The following is a 27,468-nucleotide window of genomic DNA, read 5'->3' as shown; positions in this document are numbered from 1 at the left end:
GCCTAGTGTTTAGGAATGAGCATCTTTGGAAAAGTGAAGGTGGTTGACTGCTCATCTGCTACTATCATGAGCATCTATAGAAAGTGCTTCAGAGCTGACAAAACAGTGAATAGGTGATGTCACATGGGACGTCACCATGGAACACAGATGCTGGAGGCTGGTGCATTATGTAAAGCAGGATGGGCAGCAATCTGTGGCAGATCTGATAACAGAGTACATTGTCGCCACAGGCACAAGTGTTTTTGAGCACACCATTTGGCACGCATTTTTGAACTAGGGTCTTTGCAGCAGATGGCTTCTATGTGTTGCTACTTTCATCTAAAGACATTGTCAGTTATGATTGCAGTGGGCGTGGAATCACTGAGATTGAATCATGGATCAATGGAAATGTGTCATCTGGTTGGATGAATCATGGTTCTCTTACAAGTTGATGGTCATGTCCAGATATGCTATCTTCCAGGGAAATAGCTGCTAGAAACATGTACCACCCCATTGGTGCAGAGTGATGGGGGCAATGTTATGGGGGACATTCAGCTGGGCTTCCATAGGATCTGTATTAGTAATCAAAGAATTACGACAGCTGTTGTGCAGGGGCAGTTGAATTTAGTGAAACTAAATTTCTAATTGTTGTTTTTTATAGGTCCCCTAACTCTGACTTCAGAGCATTTCTGCTCAAGCTAGAGAGGGCTCTTGATTCACTTTGTAGGAAGTACCAGAAATTAGTTTTATGTGGTGTGGTGACTTCAATATAAATTTTGTATCTGATGGCGCAAGACAAAGGATGTTGCTAGATCTCATAAAATCATATGATCTGATGCAGATTGTGTTTTTTCCAACGAGGGTGCAGGGGAACAGTAGCGCAGCCATAGACAATATTTTTATTCATTGTTCATTACTGGATAGGTATTCTGTTAGTAAAAGGGTGAATGGTCTTTCAGATGATGGTGCCCAAATTTTAACACTAAAAGGTTTTAGTACTGAAACAAATGTCACATTTAATCACAAACTATGTAGGAAAGTTAATCCAACAGCAATAGAGAGTTTTCTAAACCTTGTCAAGGAATAAGTGTGGCAGAATGTTTATAGTGCCAATAACATAGGTGACAAATATAATGCTTTCCTTAACACATTTCTCATACTCTTTGAGAGTTGCTTTCCATTAGAACATTCTAAATGGGGTACTAGCAGTAATAGGCATCCCGGGTGGCTGACTAGTGGAATAAGGATATCTTGTAGAACAAAGCAGGAATTATATCAAAATGTTAGAAGTAGTCACAATCAAGCTACAGTTGCCCATTACATCAGTATTGTAAGATGCTTAAAAATGTTATTAGGAAGGCAAAGAGTATGTGGTATGCAAATAGAGTAGCTAATTCACAGGATAAAATTAAAGCCATATGGTCAGTTGTGAAGGAAGTGTCTGGTCAGCAGCACAAGGTCGACAATATAGTCAGTTCGCAGTAAAAATATTTCTGTTACTGATCAATCAGAAATATGTACAGTATGTAACAATCATTTTATGAGCATTGCTGGTGAATTAAATAAAAATTTGGTTTCTACAGGGAATCATATGACTTTCTTGGCAAATGCCTTTCCGAGATTGATGTCTGAAATACTCCTCAGTGATTGATGTCTGAAATGCTCCTCAGACAAAAGGGAGATTGAGTCAATAATTAAATCACTGAAGACTAAGGACTCTCATAGTTATGATGGAGTGCCTAGCAGAATATTAAAGTACTGTGCTGCACATGTTTGGAATGGTCAGTTCCCTGAATGATTAAAGTACTTAGTAGTAAAGCCACTATATAAAGAGGGGGAAAGGGATAATGTAGATAACTTTAGACCTATTTCTATGCCATCAGTGTTTGCAAAAGTTATTGAAAAGGCTGTGTATGTAAGGATAATTGATCATTTTGTATCACACAATTTGCTATCAGATGTACAGTTTGGCTTTAGAAGTCGTTTAACAACTGAAAATCCTATAATCTCTTTTCTCTGTGAGGAGATGGATGGTTTAAACAAAAGGTTTCGAATGCGTGGCATATTTTTTTATTTAACTAAGGCATTTGATTGTGTTGATCAAAAAATATTGCTCGAGAAGTTGGACCATTACAGAATACGGGGAGTAGCTCACAATTGGTTCACCTCTTCCTTTAGCAACAAACAGCAAAAGGTCATTATTTACAATGTTGAGAATGGCTGTGATGTTGGGTCTGAGTGGGGTATGGTCAAGTGGGGGGTGCCCCAGGGATCAGTATTGTGGCCACTCCTGTTCCTTATTTATATAAATGATACGCCCTCTAGTATTACGGGTAACTCTTAAAATATTGTTTGCTGATGGCATTAGCTTGGTAGTAAAGGATGTTGTGTGCAACATTGGCTCAGTTTCAAATAGTGGAGTTCATGACCCAAGTTCATGGCTTGTAGACAATAAACTAACACTAAATCACAGTAACACTAGTTTTTTACAGTTTCTAACACACAATTTAACGAAGCCTGACAATTTAATTTCACAGAATAGGCATATGATTAGAGAAACTGAACAGTTCAAATTTCTAGGTGTTCAGATAGATAGTAAGCTGTCGTGGAAAATCCACGTTCAAGATCTTGTTCAGAGACTTAATACTGCCATTTTTACTACTTGAATGGTATCTGAAGTGAGTGATCATTTGACATGAAAATTAGTCTACTTTGCTTATTTTTAATCACTTATATCATTTGGTGTTATATTTTGGGGTAACTCTTCCCATTCTAAAAGGATATTTTTGACTCAGAAATGGGCCGTTCAGGCAATAAGTGGTGTAAGTTCACGAACCTCTTATCGACCCCTGTTCACGAGTCTGGGTATTTTGACATTGGCTTCTCAATATACACTCCTGGAAATTGAAATAAGAACACCGTGAATTCATTGTCCCAGGAAGGGGACACTTTATTGACACATTCCTGGGGTCAGATACATCACATGATCACACTGACAGAACCACAGGCACATAGACACAGGCAACAGAGCATGCACAATGTCGGCACTAGTACAGTGTATATCCACCTTTCGCAGCAATGCAGGCTGCTATTCTCCCATGGAGACGATCGTAGAGATGCTGGATGTAGTCCTGTGGAACGGCTTGCCATGCCATTTCCACCTGGCGCCTCAGTTGGACCAGCGTTCGTGCTGGACGTGCAGACCGCGTGAGACGACGCTTCATCCAGTCCCAAACATGCTCAATGGGCGACAGATCCGGAGATCTTGCTGGCCAGGGTAGTTGACTTACACCTTCTAGAGCACGTTGGGTGGCACGGGATACATGCGGACGTGCATTGTCCTGTTGGAACAGCAAGTTCCCTTGCCGGTCTAGGAATGGTAGAACGATGGGTTCGATGACGGTTTGGATGTACCGTGCACTATTCAGTGTCCCCTCGACGATCACCAGTGGTGTACAGCCAGTGTAGGAGATCGCTCCCCACACCATGATGCCGGGTGTTGGCCCTGTGTGCCTCGGTCGTATGCAGTCCTGATTGTGGCGCTCACCTGCACGGCGTCAAACACGCATACGACCATCATTGGCACCAAGGCAGAAGCGACTCTCATCGCTGAAGACGACACGTCTCCATTCGTCCCTCCATTCACGCCTGTCGCGACACCACTGGAGGCGGGCTGCACGATGTTGGGGCGTGGGCGGAAGACGGCCTAACGGTGTGCGGGACCGTAGCCCAGCTTCATGGAGACGGTTGCGAATGGTCCTCGCCGATACCCCAGGAGCAACAGTGTCCCTAATTTGCTGGGAAGTGGCGGTGCGGTCCCCTACGGCACTGCGTAGGATCCTACGGTCTTGGCGTGCATCCGTGCGTCGCTGCGGTCCGGTCCCAGGTCGACGGGCACGTGCACCTTCCGCCGACCACTGGCGACAACATCGATGTACTGTGGAGACCTCACGCCCCACGTGTTGAGCAATTCGGCGGTACGTCCACCCGGCCTCCCGCATGCCCACTATACGCCCTCGCTCAAAGTCCGTCAACTGCACATACGGTTCACGTCCACGCTGTCGCGGCATGCTACCAGTGTTAAAGACTGCGATGGAGCTCCGTATGCCACGGCAAACTGGCTGACACTGACGGCGGCGGTGCACAAATGCTGCGCAGCTAGCGCCATTCGACGGCCAACACCGCGGTTCCTGATGTGTCCGCTGTGCCGTGCGTGTGATCATTGCTTGTACAGCCCTCTCGCAGTGTCCGGAGCAAGTATGGTGGGTCTGACACACCGGTGTCAATGTGTTCTTTTTTCCATTTCCAGGAGTGTATATATTCCTTACTGTCATTTCTTGTTAACAATATTAGCATATTCCCAAGAATAAGCAGCTTTCATTCAGTTAATACTCGGCAGAAATCAAACCTGCATTTGGATCAGACTTCCTTAACCCTTGTGCAGAAAGGTGTGCAGTATACTGCTGCATAAATTTTCAATAAGCTACCACTTGAATTAAAAAATCTTAGCAGTAATCCACGTGCCTCAAATAAAAACTGAAGAGTTTTCTCATGGGTCACTTCTTCTATTCTGTCAAGGAGTTCCTTGAAAAATTAAGCTGATTCTTGTTGCATTGTTGATTGTGTTTACTTAAACTTATGGACTGACTTTTTTCAGTTTCATAAACATTTATTTTTATCTGTTATTACTTTTATGTTGTAATTTCATATACTGACACGTTCCATGACCTTGGAGATTTGCTCCTCAATTTGGTCCTACGGAACTTGACGTGTAAATAAATAAACAAATAAACATTAACTACATGAATATTATTATGGACCACATGCGTGCCTACATGTTTGACATCTTTCTTGATGATGATGGCATGTTACAGAAGGATAACTGTCTTTCTACAATGCCAGAAACAAGCGAAAGTGATTTGGGGAGTGTGATAGTAACTAACATTGATGCCTTGGCTATCAAATTCACCTCTAATGGAACACACCTGGGACACTATCAGACTCTGTTCTACATCTGACAAACCACCTGCCTGTAATTTATGGGAGTTGCATCACCTGTGCTTAGACATCTGGTGCCACATACCTCTGTAAACCTACTAGGAACCTGTTTAATCTCTACCATGCAGAATCACTGTTGTATTGCGTTCCAAGGGTGACACACAAAGGGAGTGAGAGAGGAGGATAGGGAGGAGGTGATATCACAGATGGGTTGGAAACTGTTGGGTGGAGGATGTGGGAACAGTATGTTACCTTATGTTGAGGCCGGGATAATTTCACGAGAAGAGAATGTGTTATAGGAATAACTTCCATCTGCACAGTTCAGAAAAGCTGTTGGTGGAGGAGAGGAATGGACAACCATATGGCACCTTCCTGTACCAGCCTGTTTATGGGTCCTTCCAAGCCTCCAAAAACATCAAACCCCTAGAGTGATTCAGGTTCAAAGATGATATCTTCATAATCTGGACACAGGGCCAAGACACCCTATCTTCTTTTCTTCACAAACTCAACACATTCTCTCCCATCCACTTCACCAGGTCCTCGTTGACCCAACATGCTATCTTCCTGGACATTGACCACCTCCTCTCTGAATGGGTCCATCCACACCCCTGTCCACTTTAAACCCAACAGCCACCAATAATACCTGCATTCCACACCAAAAAATCCCTCCTACACAGCCTGGACACCTGGGGACGATATATCTGCAGTGATGAGAACTCACTTAATCACTTTGCTGAAGGTCTCATGAAGGCCTTCACAGTCAGGCACTATCCCCCACACCTAGTCCACAAACAGAGCTCTCATACAATTTCCCATCACATCCCCAATGCTCCCACCATCCCCAAGAAACACCCACAAAGGAGTGCCCCCTTCATCACGTAATACCACCCCAGATTGGAACAACTGAACCACATCCTTTTCTGGGGCTTTGATTGCCTACAATCATTCCCTGAAACAAGGCGATATCCTACCCAAAATCTTCCCCGCCTCATCTAAAGTGGTGTTCTGTTGCCCACCCAACTTCCACAACATCCTAGTCCATACCTATGCCACACCCAATCCCAACCCCTTGCCATAAGGATCATATTCCTGTGCAAGACACAGGTGCAAGACCTGCCCTATCCACCCACCCAGCAATTCCTATTCCATTACTGTCTCAGGCTGATGCTACCCCATCAGAGACTGGGCCACCTGTGAAAGCAGCCATGTCATATTCCAGTTCTGCTGCAATCATTGCATAAAGCACTCATTGCACAGCTTTTTATATGGGTGTTACTACTAACCAGCTGTATACCAGGATGAACGGCCACTGCCAAACTGTGACCAAGAGTGAAGTGACCAACCTGTGGCATGACATACAGCTGGATATAACATGGTTGATTTCAGTGGCTGTTTCACTGCCCAAGCCATCTGGGTCCTCCCCTTCACCACCAGCTTTTCTGAACTCCACAGATGGGAGCTATCATTACTACACATATTCCAATCCCACACTTAGCCCAGGCTCAACCTACAATAACATGCTATCCCCATACCCACCCAATAGTTTGCAACCCCTCTGTTGTATCATCTCCTCCCTATTCTCATCTCCCATCCTGTTTGTGTGTCACCCTTGCCAATGTATCTGTCCATCTTTATCCACTCCTCTCCTTTTTCACTTTATTCTGTTCTCCCATCCCAGCCTCCCAATACTGTGCCCATTGGCAGTCTAGTCCGTGTACACTCCACCAGACAGTGCTCTTCTCCCCTGCCCCTCCTCCCATGCCCATATGCTGATATTCCTTCCCTTCCCCGCTCCCTCCAAATTGCTGCTTCCATTCCATGTGACAGTTGCATTCTGGTCCAAGCTGCTGGAGATGGTGGTCACGTGTGTGTGAGATGTGCTCGCTTGTGTGAATGAATGAATGTATGTGTGTTTCTTTTTTTTTATGCAGGCTGCGGCTGAAAGCCATTGTATAAGTGCTTATTAATTGTGCCTGCCCACAACTTAATATGTTATCTTCACAGTACGTAGCAATCTATATTTTCCTTACATTGTTGATATTCCAACCTGGAGTTTACATTTTTGAAAATCCAAGAAATTCTGTTTACATATAAAGGCTTTCAGTGGCACCAAAGTTAATGTTCAGACACTCATAGTTGGCACAGGAATAGAAATTGAGAGTAGCAAACTAAAAGTGCCTAACTCCAATTTCAAATGTTCTTCTACTGAGAGAGAGATACAAGGTACTCCCCAGTTTATAAAGTCTGTTCAAAAAATTCTGAAACATCTGTAATTTTGTGCCAATGGTGTGTTGGAGAGAAAATTGGTTGGCATTCCTGCGCACACCTGTGTTTAATATGCAACTGCCGGAAGGTTCATTGTTGTATGTCTGTTGGTTGTTGTTAAGTGTTGTATTGAGAAGAATGTTATGTCACACAGTTTGAATTTCAAGATGTCAGTGTTAGAGGAGCAATGTGTTTGCATTAAATTTTGCGTTAAACACAAGAAAACCTCTATAGAGACATACCAAATGATACAGGAAGCCTACAGTGTTAAGCCGTACATAGTGTTATGAATGGTTCACATGGTTTAAAAATGGCTGGAAAGAAGTTCGAGGTGGTACTTGTTCGGGACACCCTATGACGTCTACCAACGACACTAATGTCAGGAATGTCAATGAAATTGTGTGCGCCAGTCAAAGACTGACTGTCTGAGAGATTGCAGAAGAATTAACATTTCAGTTGGCCTGCGGCTCATGAGTCAAGACCAGAAAGACCTTTGCCTCGCAATCTGTGAAGAGCTTTTGCATCACGCAAATGAGAATGTGATGCTTCTTAAGAGAATCATAACTGGTGATGAGACGTGGGTTTATGGTTGCGATCTTGAGATCAAGGTTCAGTCTTCACAGTGGTTCTGAAAAAGGTCTCCAAGACCCAAAAATGGTCGTCAGGTCAGGTCAAATGTCAATGTCATGCTGATAGTTTTGTTTGACTCTGAAGGATTAGTTCAACATCAGTTCATGCTGCAAGGACGAATTGTTAATTGATGGTACTGTCGGGATGTGTGGCAATGCCTGCAAGAAAATGTGATAAGGAAAACAGCCTGAAATGTGGTGAGATGATTGATGGCTCTTGCACCACGATAATGCGCCCACACATTCAACACTGTTGGTGTGTGACTATTGCACAAGAAACTAAATCACTGTGCTACCTCATCCTCCATACTTTCCAGGATCATATGGCTACATTATCAATGGGTCACAAATCAAATCTTCAAACTTGTACAAAAACCTGGGTGTATCAATTTATAAAGGGGTAGAAAGTTAGTTATTTGCATATTCTTGGATAATAATTGCAACAAATTACTATGATGCAAAATGAGGCAATTTAACAATTGTAATCCACTTTTTCAGTGGAAAATATAACAACTTACTGCTGATTAACAACTTCCCTTTCATTTCATGGAGTATCTATCTTCCTTTGTTAAATGTGGCTCCCTCACACCATAGCATTACACATGCAGAAATTCTTCTGTGAGGTAGGAGCTGTCAAGCAAATATGATTTCAGTTTGTTTATGAAGTTAATTCTATTATCTGTTGAAATCTTTACATTACTAGGTATGTGGTCAAATATTGTAATGGCTGAATATCTCACTCCTTTCTGTGCTACACTAAAGCTGAGTGATGGATAGTGTAAAACGTTTCTCCTTTTGTATTATATTTATGAGTGTTACTGTTGGTTTCAAGCTGTGATTGCCCATTGACAAATTAATTCAAATGGGACAAAGTGCATTGAGAAGGTGTTGTTAGAGTGCCCAATATTTTAAATAGCTGTGTACAAGTGGAATGGATTTAGGTTGCAGTAGTTATTCACAGACGATGAGGCTTGCACTGGATAGACTAGTGTGTTAAGCTGCATCAAACCAGTTTTTGGACTGATGAACACAACAAAAACAAGACAATCGTTAATGAAAGTAGGAAAATTCAACTTTTTTGACAATTTTATCTCCAAAATCTGATATTATCCATAGTATAAAAGGTAAATTTAGAAAAATTGAGAAGATCCATAACATGTGACTTCCAGTTCATACTCTTATTAGTATAAACATCTAAGGCGTCAGAATATTCTGTTTCGTTTATTGATTACCTCTCATGCATTATTTCTAATTGTATGATCAAGACTTGTGCAGTACTGTATCACAAGTGGAATGTTTAATCTAAATTCAGTAACAGTCCCTCCACAAAGAATCAGTTATTAATTTTCAAAAAAATATTATTTACATTTTCAAGTGTTGAAATCACTCCCACATCAACAAAGAGAATTATTTCTGCTTGTTGGATATATGATGTAGATCATGTATATATCTCTTCATTTTGAAGATGCTGTTTCACTATGTTTCTTAATACAGCACATTGTGTCCTGTAATTTAGATATGATGAAAGCCAGTTACAAGCAAGATCTGTGAAACAACAGTATTTGAGGTTCTCTGTGAGAATGCTGTGAAGTACAATGAAATGCTTTTGGCAAGTCACAAAAAAGCACCACTGGGCGATATTTTCTGACTTAAATTTTGTATTATTTTATTTGTGAATACAAAAATAGCATGTTCTGTGGAGGGACGCTTTTAAAATACAAACTGAGACTGCTTAAGTATCTAATTTCAAGAGAGGTGTGTTACAGTTCGTGCATACACATTCTTTTCCAGTGCCGTTGAGGAGGAGGTAAGCAGTGAGTGTAAAGTGTTCTGTCAGTAGCATCTTTCAGTCCATCTGGAAATGTCCCCTTTGATAGTGATTTACTGTGTATTTCACTCGGTGCCTTCAATATATGTCAAGGACAGGATTTTAGTATTTTATGTGAGATATTACCAGCTGTGTGAGAATGTTTGGTTTTGAGAGAGTTCATTAAATTCTTAATTTATTTGGCAGAGCATGTAGTAATTGTGGTTTGCCTGTGTGCATGTGGCATTGCTTCTTACATATACTCTATTGCTTCATCCTTTGAAATGTTCAAGCCAATCTTCTGAGCTACTTCATAGAAGTGATTATTAAATACATCGGCGATCTGACTGCTATCATATTATTTGGGTGTTTTCTATAATAACACAGCATTCACAGCCCTTATGTGATTTCCTGGTTTTTCTTTTAACTGTTGCTTAAACAGATATAATTTTTTATTGCCTTCCTTAAGAAAACACAGTATTTCTTGTAATATGTAATCTGTCCAACTTCTCTGTTAGTCCTAGCCATTTAAAACTATTCCCTTTTCCATACACGTGCCCCACCTCTTTCTTGTACTGAACATCTCTTTCACAGTACCTACTACAATGATACAGTGTCTTGTATTGTCGAGTAGCTAAGATTGGCAATGAGAGGAAACATCGCATAACTCTCCGAAGTCATCTGACCTCCACCGATTCCTTCACACCCAGAAAAGTGACAAGTTATATTGTGTGTAGAGTACGTCCTTACCAATAACCAAATCTCCTTCAAGGGGAGGTTATTCAAACAAATCGATGGCACAGCCGTGAGCCTTCACATGACACCCTCAGAGGCCTACCTCTGTATGGCCTATCTAGAGCAAAACTTCCCATCCATCTGAGATTAGAAAAATCTTATCTGGTTCAGGCACAATGATATCTTAATGATCTGGACCCAGGGCCAAGATTCTCTGTTCTCACTTTGCAGCATCACACCCTTCTATCCACTTCACCTGGTCACATTCAGCACAGCACGTCATGTCACCTACCTAAATGCTGATCTCCACCACTCAGATAGCTCCATCAAAACCTCTGTCCACAAAAAAACCACCAACCATCAGCAGAACTTCTATTCCTGTACAGTCTGTCCACATGTGGATGGCATATATACAGTGATGAACATTCCATTGCCCAGTATGTTGAAGGTCTTATGCAAGGCTTTTACAGACAGGCACTACCCTTGAAACCTAGTCCACAAACAGATCTTCCATGCCATATCCACACATGGCCCAAATATTACAAACACCCCCATGAACCACCTCAAAGGACTGACACTCCTCCTCCCCAACCAACTTAAATAAGCCCTTATCTAGGGCTTCGATAATCTATCATCAAGTCTGAAAGTGAGGAATATTCATCCTGTCTCTCCCAAAATGGTTTCCTACCACACGAGCAACCTGCTAAACATCCTGGCGCACCATTGTGCTACACATACTCCCAATTTACTGCCACATGTGTCAAACACTGTGGAAGATTCAGATGCAGGTTCTATATAACACACACATCCAGTACATCCTATTCCAGTTCTGTCATAGGCATATCATGCCTTATGAGAGACAGAACAACCTGTGAAAACTGCCATTCATATACCAACTCTGCTGTAACCTGTGTGCAGTCTTTTATTGGGGCATGACCACTAACCAGCTGTTAACCTGAATGAATGCCTCACATCAAAGTGTGGCAAAAAGTCTGAATTATGTAGATGGGAATTTTCCTTACAACATGTTTCGATTCCACAGCCATCCTGAGCTCAGTCTTCACTAGCTCCTGTCTCACAGCCACACCCACCTCTGTCCCCTTGCCTTCCATTTCATCTCATTAATCTGCACTCACAATTTTGGCTTTCTACTCTCAATTTTCCTTTGTTCTGTCTCCCCCTTCTTCTGCCAGTAGACTCCTACATTTCATCATGTATCACAAACTCCTCTTGTCTGCACCAGGGCAAGTGCACTATGCCACATTCCTATCCCATTCAATTGTTTTTCTCTCCCTCCCAGCCATTAGCCTTCCATCCTTCCATCTCTCCTGCCCCCCTCCTCACACTAGTCAAACTGCAGTGGTTGGACAATGTAGCCGACAAATACTATGTAGGTGTGTTTGTCTGTGAGTGTTTTGTATTGAATAGCTCTGAAGGATCATTGATCAGCAACTTAATAAATTTTTGATCTTGCTTACATGCCTATTGACTGCTCAGTACCTCCATTCCTTCCATTAGATCTATTGCACCCATGACTTTCCAGTCTTGTACTGCTATTGGCATGAATAGAAATTGCATCTCCTGAAGGTAAGTGCTGGCTGGTCATTCAAACAATTTTGACAGTTGAATTTTCCATTTGATACAGTAAAAGATGTATGTACATTTGGTTGTGTTGTTATAAGTTAGACACTTAAATCATAGTTTTATTTGGTTTGGTCTACCTTGAAGTTTAATGTATGAATTCTTTCTTTCTCTTTTTTTATTTATATATAGGGTCTGGGATTGCTGGCTGTTGCTGGCAGCATAACATACATTTTTAAAACATCAACAGTGGTTGACTGAAGTGTGATGTTGTACAGTTAAGCATATACTTTTGTTGATGTAAGATTGTATATAATTTCAAACAGACAGTTTTGTAAAAAAGATAATATTTTCTGTAACTGGTTGATTATATTAGATACATGTAAATACACACAAAATAAAAAATGGTGGCATGATATTACATATTTATTTACATAGTGTAAAATACAAATCATATGGAAATCATCTTACAGTATTAGGTGAGAATCAAACAACTGCATAGATATATCATGTACATGTAAATATTGCGACATATAAAACAAAATGTGATGGTCTGTTATAATCTTTTTGTATGCAAATAGTTATACATAGAATCAACTAAACGTTATCTCACTATACTAGCTGTAAATGTAAACTAAATTTATAGTCTGTTTTTACTATTCTGTTATACAGCTTGATAAAATTTTGTGTCTGCTAATGTTTTGACACAATTTTTTTCGACTTGGAACATGTTATATACTGTGTGATTATAAGACTACCCATTACATTTGTATCATTAATGAAAATACTGTGTAGGCTGCAGCACAATTTTTCCATTTTTACAACAGTATTCAAAGTTTTTTCAGCATGATGACTAATTTGCATTAGAAAGGTGTTATTTTTGTACAGGCATGTGTTTTGTTTGCATCATGGTAATTGCATTGTTTTGTTTGCAATGATCAGGTAGTCCTGTTGCTAATGCAAGACAAATTAATGAATACATTCTGTAAACAGCATGCTATGAAAGGAAGTGATTTGATCATAAGATGATGAGATACTAATTAATAATAATAATAATAATAATAATAATAATAATAAAATAAAAGGTAGGGAGACAACAGACTTAAATGATGTTACATTGCACATTAATTGAACTTTCTACACACACCACATTTGAAATGGTTATAACAAGCGGACCCTTTCACAGTGACCCAAGTTGTGTTATGTAATATCAGAGTGATGTAAGTGTGCATATCTCTTATTTTTGTTTAAAAAAAAAAAGGTCACAAGCTGTTCCTTTAATGAATACCCTAGCCACAATACATTATCAGAGTGATGTAAGGCAAGACTGCAACAAGGCACTTATTTAGTCCTATTTTTACGATAACAGCATGATCATTGTTATAGGTGGAGTATAATATTTATATGTGATGCATTGTCAGAGTGATGTAACAGAATTGAGTACCAAGACAGCTCTAGCCATGTGATCAACAGAAAATGCTATTTAGAGCTTATTTCGTGATTGCATAAATTTGATTATCGCATTAACACAATCTTCAGATGCTATTCGCTCCTCTAGCTGCTGACTTTCAAGTTCATTTGCTCTGTGCAAAGCATCTTGATCCCATTTCCGCATCAGTTTCTTATTTGCCATTAGCGACTGTAAAAAATAATTAAACAGTCCTACAAACTTAGTTCACAGCATATAAAATAAAATATAAATATTGTATTCGTTGAATATCTTACATTTTCAAATGTGGGAAAGATAATAAAATGAACAAGACCCACACAAACATTAAAACTAATTCTTGGCATATGATTGTGTGTCTGTGGAGGAAAATGACAATGTGGACTGTGAAACATTGTCCAGAAAAGGAGATCCCAAAGTTTTCATAGTGTATGAACCTATTATAATTTATATTTTTCTTTGTATTTATTTCAAGGAATGAGAAGGGAATTGAACCAACTGCTGGTTGCTTTTACACAACTGCATTTGACTTGTGACACAGGATAAGTTGTGATTATTATTGCAGCATGAAGGAAAGCTAGAGCACGGAGAAGATAAAATTCAGGCATACATACAGATGTCAGATATGACTGATGAATTAAGATATATCACATCACCATATTGTAGAAGTATTGAACAGCTGATAAGAACATCAGCAAAAACTTGAACATTTAAGTTCCTGAGCTTGTTCAGAAACAAACATGAATTTCCCAATAAACTAAAGCCTACCATTACTTTACCTACAACTGAACCTTTGTGATCATTGCAGTTCATTATTCCCACACACATGTACTGCCAGGTATTTGTATGACACAACGGATGCCAGTTGTAACTATTATTCCTGTAATCAAAGGCTGCCACATTTTTACAATTCATGAGTTGCACAACATAACATTTACCTACACTGTGGGCTGATTGCCAATTACTGCTCCAGACTGGTATTCTGTCAAGACATGACTGGACGTTTTAGTGTTGTTTACATCAGCTTACATCTTCTACAATAGCCTGAAACTGTGAACAATACTGTCGTATCATGAATAGTAATGGCTCTATCACACTTCCATAGAGGCACATACAAAATTACTAGCCGGCCGGAGTGGCCGTGTGGTTCTAGGCGCTACAATCTGGAGCAGAGCGACCGCTACGGTCGCAGGTTCGAATCCTGCCTCGGGTATGGATGTGTGTGATGTCCTTAGGTTAGTTAGGTTTAATTAGTTCTAAGTTCTAGGCGACTGATGACCTCAGAAGTTAAGTCGCATAGTGCTCAGAGCCATTTGAACCAACAAAATTACTTATATGTAAGATAACACGATGCATTCAAGCTGCCAAGAAGTTTGAATTAATTTACAAACCTGGTTAAATATCATTTTTCTTACAGAACGTGCAGTGTAGTATGGAATGAAAAACTTTTAAAAAAGTCTAGAAACACTGTATTCATCTGGTTCATTATTTCCCAGGCTCATAACATATCGTGTATGAAATAGTGCTTTCTCATTAATAAACTTCGTGTGTATCATAGTATGCAGTAGTAAATAAAAGTAATGAAAGGCATTAAGGTAACCACTCACCCTATAGTTGACGTGTTGAGTAGTAACAGGCACATAAATGAGACTGAAAATGTTGCTGAGCTTTTGAACAATGGTTGTGGTATGTCAATGCCATCTGTGTAAGCCTTTTATCTGAGCTTGACAAGTAGTCAATATCTACCACAATTAATAGCTACTGACAAATTGTGACCAAGTGTTGATCATTACACACATGAGACTTGTCCACACCAAACATTACATGGCCCCAAATTCCTCCTGTCATCAGTCTCCATGAGCCCCTATCTCATACCCGCCTCCGTCCATATACCCATCCCCATTTTCTCTCATCAGTCTACACTAACTCTCTTACTTTGTTTTATCTATATCCTTGTTTCTTACTGAACTTGCTCCTCAGCTTCACCATTTGCTTCACCCAACTTTCCTTGACTGTGCCAGAGTGAACTCACCCATGGCACATTCCACCTCTATCCCTGACCCCATGCCTCCCCATATTACTCCATTAATGACAATGATTTTTCAATAGCCAGTGATCACAGTTGTGCTAGCAGACGAAGAAATACAGGACAACTGTAATGGGGATGTTTTTGTTTCTCCACAAAAATACTTAAACTGATAAGCCAAAACATTATGACCACTGCCCACTGCGATGTTGGATGCTGCCTTGTGACGTTGTGGGCACATGACGTGGTAACAAAAGTATGTAAGCAGAGCAGACACAGACAGTGGATCACCCTAGCAAAGATATGGGCTGCAAATGGGGAAATCTATTGAGACAAGTGACTTTGGCAAAGGACAGATTATTATTACACAGAGTGTGTGAATGAGTATCTCAAAAATGGTGAAGCAGGTTGAATGTTCATGTGCTACTGTCATAAGCATCTACGGAAAGAAGTAGGACAGTGAAACTACCACAGGGTACTGAATGGTTGGATGTCCACGACTCTTCACAGAACGTGGAGTTTGGAGGCTTGTTTGTTCTCCAAAATAGGATAGATGGTGATCTGTGGCATCTCTGCTGAAAGAGCACAGTGCTTGTGGCAGGCACAAGTGTTTCAGAGCACACCATTCGTTGTTCATTGTAACCCATGGAGCTCCGCAGCAGACCATCCCTATGTGTTCACATGTTCACCCAATGACATTGTCAGTTATGACTGCAGTGGGCACAGGACCATCGGGATTCAATCATTGATCAATGGAAACATGTTGGCTCTTCGTCTGAATCACAGTTTTGCTACAATAGGTCAATGGTCATCTTCACAAATGCTGTCACCAAGGTGAATGGCAGCTCACCATGGGTGCAGGCTGGTGGTGGAAGCAGCATTATGCTATGGGAGATATTCTCCTGCACTTGCATGGGACCTACAGTAGTAATCTAAGACAAGCTGACAGCTGCAAACCATCTGCATCCCTTCATGCTTGATGTCTTCCCTGAAGGCAATGTCACCTTTCAGCAGTATAACAGTCCATGTCTCAGAGCCAGAACTGTGCTACTGTCGTTCGAGGAGCATTATAGGTAACTTAATTTGATGTCTCGGAGACCAAATTCACCTGACGTACATCCTATGGAACCCATCTGAGTTGTTATCGGGTGCCATCAATGTATACAAATCTGTGGACTGTTATTTATGTGAATTGCATGACCTGTGCATAGACATCTAATGCCATGTACCTCCACAAACCTTCTAACAAACTGTCGGATACTTGATATGCAGAATCAGTGATGTATTTCATTCCAAAGATGGATAGCTTTTCAATTATAGACCACAATGTAATTGAAAAAGCTCTTAGGTTTGTTTTGGACTGTGCCACTGTAACTTTGCAATATTTTTATGGCTTTGTGTTGATTGTTGATGGAACATTCTAGCAGGATGCTAATTAGCATGGAACAACATACAGTTGGTACCTTGACAGCAGCGAACTCGGTTGGAAAAAAAAAATCTGTTGAACAGCTTACTTTTCATGTGTTTTTTCTCTACATTTCATAATTTTAGTGCAGTTGGTACTGGATTTCATGTTTGGTTGAGGTTGTGTTATTATCTTCCACTTCCTTTTGATCATTTGTAAGTGGTCTCATTTTTCCTTAATATGAATAATATAAGTAATATCTTTGTTTTGTATTAAATTTTTGAATAGTGTAGATGTTTTTGGACTGATTAATGTTTACAACAAACTTCATTATGGAATAAATGCACTGTAAGATTTTTACCATTATGCCAAATTGCATACAAGATGTCTGAGAATGGAAGTTGCAATATTAGATGTTCTGATTAATGAACTGTACATTCCTTGATAAAAAATTGTTTGAGGTTATTTTGCTATAAGACGTTATCAAATTTACAGAGGCAAAATAACTTTATTGTTTGATGCTTTCATCTTCAACTTTGTTAATCACCTGCATGGGAAAAGTGGCTAAACTTTCTGGTTAGATATGCTCTGGAAACTGAAGAGAAATATTCAAGATGATATCAAGTTACATTACTGGTGTTAAAGTATATACATTAGATTTTATTAGAAATCTTTCATTAGGAAAATAAATAACTTGTTCTTATTGACCCTGCAGTGCAATAGTAGTGATTTCTTCCTATTCTGAAGCTATTAATTTGTTAACACAACCATGAATGTGTTAATTTGACTTGTCTTCATTTATGAGTTGATTTAGGTGGAAATGAGTTACTCACTACACCCCCAGTAAAATAACACTTGAAATTCTCTACCGCAGTACTGTGGATGGATCTGGATCTGGGTCTCCAAAACTATTAACCGTGGAAAGGGGGAGGGGGAGCAGGGACAGAAGGATGTATGCTTGAAATAATTCTATTTGGAAATACTCTGTATGATAAAGCTACAATGCACATGTGCCTGAACACAGAGCAAAAATAGGCAGAAAAAAAGTTTTGTAATTTCCTAAAAATATAATCAACTTCATGATGTGCCTGTATAATTTAATGTGCAAAGTACTAGCTTGCATGGAAGAGAGAGGAGTGATGTCAGCTTAAATCTCTGTTGGATTAATGACTTTTCATGTGGTGCTGACTAAATGTGTGTTGACACTTTTCCACATCCATCTAGGCAAATGCCAAGATTATTTTTCTCATCTCTGCCTCAGAAACATAACAACAGAAAATATAAATTCAAACAAAACATAGATTATTTGATGCACATACAAATAGTGCACATGACATAGGATAACTGGTGATTTTGATACAGGGAGGGCATAAGGAGACAATACTAAAATAAAATAACTGACAGCTCATGGATGGATGTTGCTCACAATTAGCAGAACCTTAATGCAGTATGGTAATACACTTAAGACAAACAAGATTACCATCTCCATGTTAGATTTTTATTTATCAGTGAATTTATTCTACTCATGATTTCTTTTTAAGGGAATGGTAATCCAAGACAAAGATTAATGGTTTGCCAAACAAATACAGTAGGAACCTGCTGATAGCCCAAACAACTGCAACACACTCTTTTTCAGTTGTAGAGTTGTTCCTCTTGGGCTTGGAGAGTTTTCAGGAAGCATAAGCTTTCAGCTTTATCAGCACATTCCTAGATTTGTACCAGAGCTGCACCTATCCCATAATTGCTGGCATCAATGTGAATTTATGTCTCAGCATTCTCATCATACAATGATAGAACTGGAGAAGATGTTAGCACCTCCTGAAGAACAAGGGCAGATATTTCTTGCACCTTGTTTGGAGAAAATTTAGCATCTCCCATAGCAGATTTGCCGAGGTATGGAGGTCCTTTATGAATCATTGATAGTACAAACAAGTGCCAAGAAACCTTCTCACATCATGAATGTGCTGATATGTCTGAAAATATGTGACTGGTCTTATTTTCTCCTGTTTGAAATGGACTCTGTCATCATGCATATGACACTGTTTACCGCTGTATGAATAATTCATCAGCTACATATGTGTTGAAATTTTGTATTACATTTTCAGTCTAGAGTGCAAATATGTTTGTCTTTTATGTTTGACAAAGTATTAGTTTCAGCTGTCAGCCATCATTAGATCACCTTAATGTAAAGTATCTGACATGATCTCTTAAGTAAAATGTAACTTGCAGTTCTCCTTGCCACTTAAAAAAACTGTTTATTGTCATAAACATAGGTGGACTGTATTACCAAATTTAGTTTAAAATTGTCAGCTGTAAAAGTTGCACCCGTATTTCGAACAAAATTTGATTGTTTGAGTACTGTACAGAAAATTGTACATCAGTACTGTTTGCAGTTATCAAGTTACTTATTATAAGCTTCATGAGGGTGTAAATTAATTTCCAGGGCTTATATTAGTATGTGAATTTACTTAAAGTTCTAACACATGGGTTCATTGTTGGCCTAATTTGATTTCCCATTTATTCTCTGCTATACGTAATGATTGATACATTGAAAAAGTCTATATTTCGGTGTTTTGTTTACCACAAATCTGTAACATTATTGCAACATAAACCTAAAATAAAAACAGCAAGTAACATTTCTGTGCTTTTAGGGTAATTGTTCTCCATCTGTTGGCCATATCATACCACTTGCAGAAACACAAATTTCTTTGGATAATAAGCTCAGCTTCTTAAGACCTTGCCCAGGTAAAACAGCATTTACATTAATGATTTGATTTCTTTGAAACATTACCAACCATCACATTGTTTTCTGCTGTATCATCAGAAATTTGATATTTCATCATATTTTGTAAATTATGTTGCACAATGTTTTTCTTGAAAATGATATTTGCTATGACGTTATGACTCGGCAAGTTTCCCCTTGCAGCACCTGTATATTAGCTCATAGTGTGCCAACATTGTCCTGTGTTATTTTTTTGTAAAATTTACAAGATTCATATTGTAAGTGTTTTGCAGCATTTACAAATTATGTTTTTATCTGTAAAAAATATTAATCTCCACAAATTATAATGATGTTATTTCTGTTTGATGTGTAGTGTATATAATGCAGAGTTTGTAGAGTCACTCAGGAGAGAAGGGAGTTCACACTTGGTGTGAAATCCATCACCACACACACACAGTGGCACCACATGCTGTACAGTCTGTGTCTGAATGCTTCTGGTAAGATATTAATTTCTCCTCCTCCTCTTTCTTTTTCTTATTCTTCTTCTTCTTCTACTACTACTACTACTACTACTACTACTACTACCACCACCACTGTATGGTCTATTTCAGTCTCATCATGCCTTCCCACAACTTTTCTTCGTCCATAATTTCTGGTTTCTATCCTGTGGAGATTTTCCTCCCCCATGGAAGATAAGATTAGAGAATGAAAATTAAAGACACTCTCATGTCCTGCAACCTAATAGTAATGGAGCCAAAAAGGCAAGAATTGGCCAAGAAAGGCTGATAGGAAAAGCAACAGAAATAATCTGACACAAGGAAGTGGAAATAATGTCACACTTAGCTGAGGTTCTATGTGGTTGCCACCCACATACTCCCAAGAAAGGAATCCTCTAGGGAGACCACTGTCTGTCTAGTTTCTCAGCTGCTGACCAGTCTGGCATGGTGGAGAGGGGGCTAGCGGATGCAGTTCTTGCCAGTACATCTCTGTGGATCACTGAAGCATAGAGACCTCCTCACCACATTAAGGTTGTAGTCCACGAGGTGACTTGAATGGGTAACTGTCAGCAGCATCTAATCTGACCAAAGCTGTATTCGTGTTATCCATGTTTGCATTAGCTCTTATGTAAATTCATTTGAAATACAGGGCTGCAGATTAAAAACAGTTGAAACAGCTACTAGCAAAGCAATATAGTGCAGCTTGGACAATTCTGCAGATTTTCCTGATAAACTTCTAATAACAATGCAGGAAAATGAAAGGGCATATAAAATATTAGCAGATATGCTTTACTTCTCTGAACATCACATGGGACATCACCACAGCATTTGGATGTAGGAAAGCTAATATATTATTGTAAACCGAAGGAGGGGAAAGGGGTACCAGGTATGTATGTAAAAATGAGAGTCAAACCCCATTCCTAAAAATTACTGAATATTTATCCAAACACACAGGTTAGTAGTTATTGTTAAATAAATTCTGCAGACTTAACTGGATACTCTTTTATTTTTGGTGACTTCAACACTGATTTCCTGACTGGTAGTACACGGACACGTAGACTTCTTGATATTGTCACCTTGTAACCAGAATCAAGTCCAAATCTAAGAGGGAGGTTGTCAATGAAGTACAATACTTAGCACAGAAAGTACTTTTATGACAACACCAACCATAACAAATTTTGAAAACCTTCCAAAAATGATAAATACTAAATGACAAACAATTGCTGGTGGTCCAGTTTGAACTGGAGACCTGCAGCTCACCAATGAGCAATATTATTCACTACACCACATTGCACACAACACAGTTTGCAGCATTGCCCCCTCTCCTGGAGAAACAGTGACCTAGTGTTTCAGAAGTTCTCATTCAAGATGTCACATCCTCTTCACTCTGACAAGCTAGAAAGGAAACCCCTCCTATTGATGCAAGTCCTAAGTTTCCTTGAATGAGGAGCCTCCAGTGTCGATATTTGCACCTCAGGACTTCATACGGAACTCATGGACCAGTGTCTCCGCACTTTTGTCTTCATGATGAACAGTCATAATCGTCAACTTTGTATGTGACATCCAACGAGCAATGAAGGATATAATATGGCCTAAAGTAGCACTTCAGTAACTTCTCTGATGGTCTTGCTTTCTGCACAGTCATAAAAATCCATTCCAAGTCTCCCATGCTCTATCTGACTGGGCGGTACTTGGTGTTGTGGTGCTGCCGGTTTTTCTCTTGGGTGTCAAGGGCCCGTATGTGAGGCAGATATCTTGTTTCTTTGGACGTGATGATGAGATGTTTCACATAGTCATCCTGAGTATCATCTTGTTGAAATGGGATCAGTATATCCATTTTTGTTTCGGCCTCACATGCAGGTGGCAGAAGGAATGGGGTAAAGCCTGTATTGCCTTGTTTCGCTGTGTTGTATGTGAATGTCATGACAGATAGTACTGTATCCCAATCTTTGTTAGATGTCAACAGACAATGGAAGCTTATCTGCCAATGTCTTACTCAGGCAATCTACAAGATGATATGTCTGTAGGTGGCAGGCAGTTGTCATCCTGTGGGTGATGTCGCAACATAAAATTATCTATGATATTAGTCTAAACTGAAATTTTTTTCATTATCAGAGAAAATATGTCATCTGCAAGGAACCTTGCATTCCGGAGCTGCAAACTGAATTGGTACCAGATGCCTCAGAGGTAACTGTGACACATGCTTCTATTGTTGGAATTCCTTACAATGGCTGACATGGCAAATGATGAGTAAGTAGGAACCTCACCAGTGATGCCAGCGTCTAATTAAGTCTACAACCTCTGGTGGCCAGAGGTTGGGGCATCATCAAAATACTTCATGATAAGTGACCACAGATGTCCCTCTGCCCAGCAGTAATAACATTTAATGCAGCAATGCCTTAGATTAGGTCCAAGCTGCTGTCCTCCTGCCATAGGATTCCTTGAAAGGCAGTCAGCATCCTTGTGTCCTTTTTATATACAACTGTGATGATGTATTCCTCAAGCGTCAGTGCCCTTCTTGCCATTTGACTTGTGGATCCTTCAAGCTTGTCATTCAGCATAGAAAATGATAATCTGAGACAAAGATTAATGGTTTGCCAAATAAATACAGTAGGAACCTGCTGATAGCCCAAACAACTGCAAGGCACTCTTTTTCAGTTGTAGAGTTGTTCCTCTTGGGCTTGGAGAGTTTTCAGGAAGCATAAGCTATCAGCTTTATCAGCACATTCCTGGATTTGTACCAGAGCTACACCTATCCCATAATTGCTGGCATCAATGTGAATTTATGTCTCAGCATTCTCATCATACAATGATAGAACTGGAGAAGATGTTAGCACCTCCTGAAGAACAAGGGCAGATATTTCTTGCACCTTGTTTGGAGAAAATTTAGCATCTCCCGTAGCAGATGTGCTGAGGTATGGAGGTACTTTATGAATCATTGATAGTACAAACAAGTGCCAAGAAAACTTCTCACATCATGAATGTGCTGATAAGTCTAAAAATATGTGACTGGTCTTATTTTCTCCTGTTTGAAATGGACTCTGTCATCATTCACTAAGTGCCCCCAAAATTTTTGTTTCTTGGGCAGCAGGGAAGCACTTTTTCCATTCCAGGTGTAGACCTGCCATCTGAACACAACTCAACACAGTTATCAGGTGGGGTGGATATTCTTCAAATGTCTTAAAAAAACACCAACAATGTCATCCAGATAGCAAAACACGTCATCCATTCAAGGTGACCAAACAGGTTGTCAACACAGCTTAGAAGTAACTGGAGGGTTACATTGTCCAAATGGCATAACTTTAAACTCATAGGGTCTGTTTGGAGTTACAAAAGCTGTCTTTTGCCAGTCAACCTTGATCCACGGCTAAGAAACAATTTGCTCTTTTCAAGCACTCTAGGGTGTCAATGGTGTGCAACAATGGGTAGACATCTTTTCTCATGATTTTGTAACACATCTGTATGCCATTATCTGTGATGGCCTCGCCTCCACAGGTGGTCACATCACTTAGTTTTTTAGAATTTGGTTGTTAGGTGAGTGGGGGTACCTCTGTATGGCAATGGGAAATGGTTACAGCATGTTGGGGAGCAACTTTGTCCATGGTACAGTGATGGGGTTCACTCCACAGCTCAACTATAATCATCCGCAATTGATTGATGTAAATAGAACTGTTGTGATGGGCTGGGGGTTTAGCACTCTTCAAAAACTTGTCTTCTTTCCCTGCAGTACTGTACGGGTCCAGTGGAAACATACCAACGTGCTGTCCTCCAAATGTCTGTTATTTGCAGGGCTTTTACCTTTAGTTGGTCAGGTGGTGGTCTGTTGTTTGTTGGCTGTGACATAAGTCCGATTTGGCTGAGTCCCTTGTTCCTGGCACATTCGACTGGTGGCAGAGATGGGTGCTAAACATGGATGCACCTCTTCTTCGAGATCCTCCATTACTACCTGCCAGGTGGGGCTGACATTCATGGCTGCTGTCTCTTGTGTATTTGATATGACACTGATGGCTGCCATAAATTGCTGACTCTCTTCTCTTACTACCTGACACATGAGAGAGGCGAGGCCATAGTGATCTTCCATAACTGACATAGGGACCACATTTGGTAATCAGTAAACCTCTTTCATTCAACTCTTTTCTGCTGCATTTTCATAGTGTGCTGGCATCACTTCAGTACCTCTGCTGTGACATACAAGAGCATGGTACATGTATCCTGCAAATCCTTTCATCAAGTGTGACATTTTGTCATCTTCTGTCTTATTCGCATTTGCAATATGGTGTATGACTAAAACATTCTATGTGTAGAACCGTCAGTTTCCCATAATGTTGGATCACCTTCTTCAATTGTTCTTCTGCTAAGCGGGTGCCAAATATTTTCTTCAGTTTGGGCTGGAATTTATCGCAGCTGTTGCACTTTTCTTGGTTGTACTCGATTCAGTGCTGGGCTGTGCCATCCAAAGAAAAGTATGCATTTGCCAAACACGTCATGTTTCCTGGTTCCTGTACATTATGTAATTGGAGCCACGGTGATATAAATGTTTTGAAATACGCAGCATCTTCACCATACAATGTCGTTTTGTAACCACACTAGAGTCCTAATACGAAAGCAGGATCATCAGTGAAGAACAACTTGTAGCATTGGAAGGACTAACGTCCAGTCATAAACTGAACCCCTCATCAGAGAGTGCAGTTACACAAACATCAAATATTCCAGACTGTGCAAACATTACAAACATAAGCAATTTTGAGAATCTTCTAGAAATGAGAAATACTGGTAACCAGCAGCATGCCAACCAGTGATGCCACTACACCACTTTGTATGTAGCACAGCTTGCGGCATTATGCAGCTTCAGATTATTTTCCATGGTAAAATTTACAACGAGAATTAGATATCTTACTGCAACAGTAATTGACACTACTACTTAGACCAAAACATTTGCTTTGAACAACATAGCAACATGTGAAACAAAATGCTAAGTTACTTGTCTGACCATAATTTGTCACTGTCGCACAACCACTGACAACTTCTTCAAGTTAGATACAAACACCTGCAGTGAATTTTATGTAAAACAGATAGTAAATGGTTTATCTGAGCCTGATTTGTCATGTATTGTAAATTAAGCATTCTGAGAAGTCATGTTGAGATCATAAAAGTGAAATAATATGTAACAAAAGCATAATGAATCATTCTATTATAGAGAGTAGAGAACACTTGTGGAAAGATATTTATAAAGCAGACAATGCTGCTGAATAATTTCACTGGTTTTTAAATATATACTTTTAATACTTTGTCCAGTTTTCTTCTAAATGAACAAAGTTAAAATTTAACAGTGGCACAGATATACAAATAAAGTTTTTAGTACAACAAATAGAAATCGCTATGTAAAAGGGAAACAAGCTCTAAGGAACAGTTAACAATCAACTGCCACAAGTACCATAAAATTCTACAGCTATTTTCCAAAAATGGCAAAATACATTTACAGTGCAAAAAAGGGCATTTATAAAAGGGGGCAGGGTGGGGGGGGTATTTCAAGGCGAAGAAAGGTGATACAGTGTTTAATAAGTTGGATTCATCCGCATCATATTTAGATTTCTGATAAATTTCTTAACTTTTTCATGTACAGAAGTAAAACAGAAACTTTGACTTCGTTCCGATAAACTTCTATTTATTGAAAATTACTTACAAAAATATGGTCACATGGCAAATAAATGCATTAGAACAATAGTATTGATAAACAACAATACAGAAGACTACATTGATACTCACCATATAGGGGAGGCACTGAGCTGCAGACAGATACAATGAAAACGTTGCAGGAACACCAGGCCTGTTGCAGGGTACAGGCTTCCAAAAAGATCAAGGGGCTCAATAACTGTTGACAATGTTTACCCTTTGTGCTGTAAAAGTTGAAGCATTTTTTTAAAAAATCATTAATTGTTGCTATTATGTCAACAGCTATTCTCTTTGGAAGCCTGTATCCTACAACAGGCCATAGTGAAAACATTAAAAATCACAGGGATTTGACATGCAGTATTCTGGATACACGCACTTCTAGAAATCAGTCATGCAAATAACTTAACACTGGAAACATTCAGACATAGACCTTGTGCGCAGTGTTGCAGAGTGAGTGGTGATAGAAAGTAGCCACCCATATGTGATCATCTCATCCTGCTGAGTAACTCCTGAAGCTCCTTCTTTATAAGTTCAACACAGTGTTTTATCCAGGGCATGTCATATTGCTCAAAGAATGTATAAGCTTCAGATTAGTGAGAGGAGCAGTCTCAGTGATGTGCCTGATGTCATCCTCAATTGGGTAGTTGAGTTTACTGTCCATGGTGTTAACAATCTGCCCAATATTCATTATGTATCTTCTTTACAAAAGTATTTCCTTAAATAGCCTAAATCAAATTTGATATTTCTGAGTCCAACACTTTGCTTAAAGGTTCTTAATTACCGCATATTCACTATCCAGGTAGGAACTGCTTAGACTTAATTTGCACTGTTCTTGAATCCCTTTGTTTGTCTGCATGCTATTTTCTACATTCTCCAGAGAGCTGCTGAAGCAGCTGGAAATGTTTAGACCACAGCCAGTATACTTTCAGCATCTCTTAAACTTTTTGCATGAGTTGCCAGGTTTTCACACATTCCTGTCACATACCCTGTTCCTAATACTGGTTTCCTCAGTTGCAGCTCTCATCTGTTCAAAATCTGCCCATACTACTACCAGATCAGCTTTGAGTTTTAAGATCACTCATTAGCTCATTCTCCATTATTGTGAAGTACTACAACAGTGCAAAAACCAGCCACATCTGTTTCCACATTTGTCCATTGTGACGAAACGTACTTCATCTATACAAATAATTTAATATTATCAATTTAATGAAAAATTATAAGTGTGGGATTATTTTCTTATCCAAATTGACTGTCCATGGTGTTTGTTTATGAGATGAAACACTGGAAAGTCCAGGTTGGAATAACAACAACATCATGAAAAGGATAAGGCTGTGTGTGGATGTCCTTTCTCTTGCTGAAAAGGTTGGTGTTCTTAAGAAGAGATCTAGAGAAGGATATCCTTTCCATGACATTATCTATGAAATAAACAAGTGTATTATATATAAATGTTCATTAGGTACATAAATATCAACTTAGCAAATATCTTCAATGAAAGATGTTGTTTACTGTGCTTGTTTTCACTGCCAGTACAGAAGAAATTTGGATTAGAGTAAGCTGAGTTTGCTACACTGGTATTAAAGTGAGTGGAAACTTCAAAGTAAAATAAAGTAACACATTCAGTAATTTTGTATCCTCTAAACTAATGTCAAATGTGTCACTGCTTTTTTATGAAATATTAAATATATTACCACAATACAAAGCCCA

General features: G+C 39.5%; 2 protein-coding genes across 8 annotated transcripts in view; one reads left to right on the top strand and one right to left on the bottom strand.

Moving 5' to 3' along the window:
• LOC126253094 (DNA repair and recombination protein RAD54B-like) overlaps positions 1-12,371 on the top strand; it is a 357,224-nt gene extending 344,853 nt beyond the window's left edge. For 3 of the 5 annotated variants that reach the window (XM_049954201.1, XM_049954202.1, XM_049954198.1), the window contains one exon: positions 12,187-12,369. In XM_049954201.1, the coding sequence (XP_049810158.1) occupies positions 12,187-12,255 (69 nt within the window). In that variant the 3' untranslated portion in view covers positions 12,256-12,369. Of the gene's footprint in view, positions 1-12,186 lie in introns of all 5 variants that reach the window. The other 2 variants (XR_007545901.1, XM_049954200.1) reach the window with 2 other exon arrangements.
• A 98-nt stretch (positions 12,372-12,469) lies between these two features.
• Positions 12,470-27,468, bottom strand: part of LOC126253093 (enoyl-CoA delta isomerase 2-like) — a 143,939-nt gene continuing 128,940 nt past the window's right edge. For all 3 annotated transcript variants that reach the window (XM_049954196.1, XM_049954197.1, XM_049954195.1), the window contains exon 7: positions 12,470-13,633. In XM_049954196.1, coding sequence (XP_049810153.1) covers positions 13,478-13,633 — 156 coding nt within the window. In that variant the 3' untranslated portion in view covers positions 12,470-13,477. The remainder of the gene's footprint in view (positions 13,634-27,468) is intronic.

Source organism: Schistocerca nitens, chromosome 4, assembly GCF_023898315.1.
Source record: "Schistocerca nitens isolate TAMUIC-IGC-003100 chromosome 4, iqSchNite1.1, whole genome shotgun sequence".
In the NCBI taxonomy this organism is placed as follows: Eukaryota; Metazoa; Arthropoda; class Insecta; order Orthoptera; family Acrididae; genus Schistocerca; species Schistocerca nitens.
This window is presented reverse-complemented; position numbering and strand designations above follow the sequence as displayed.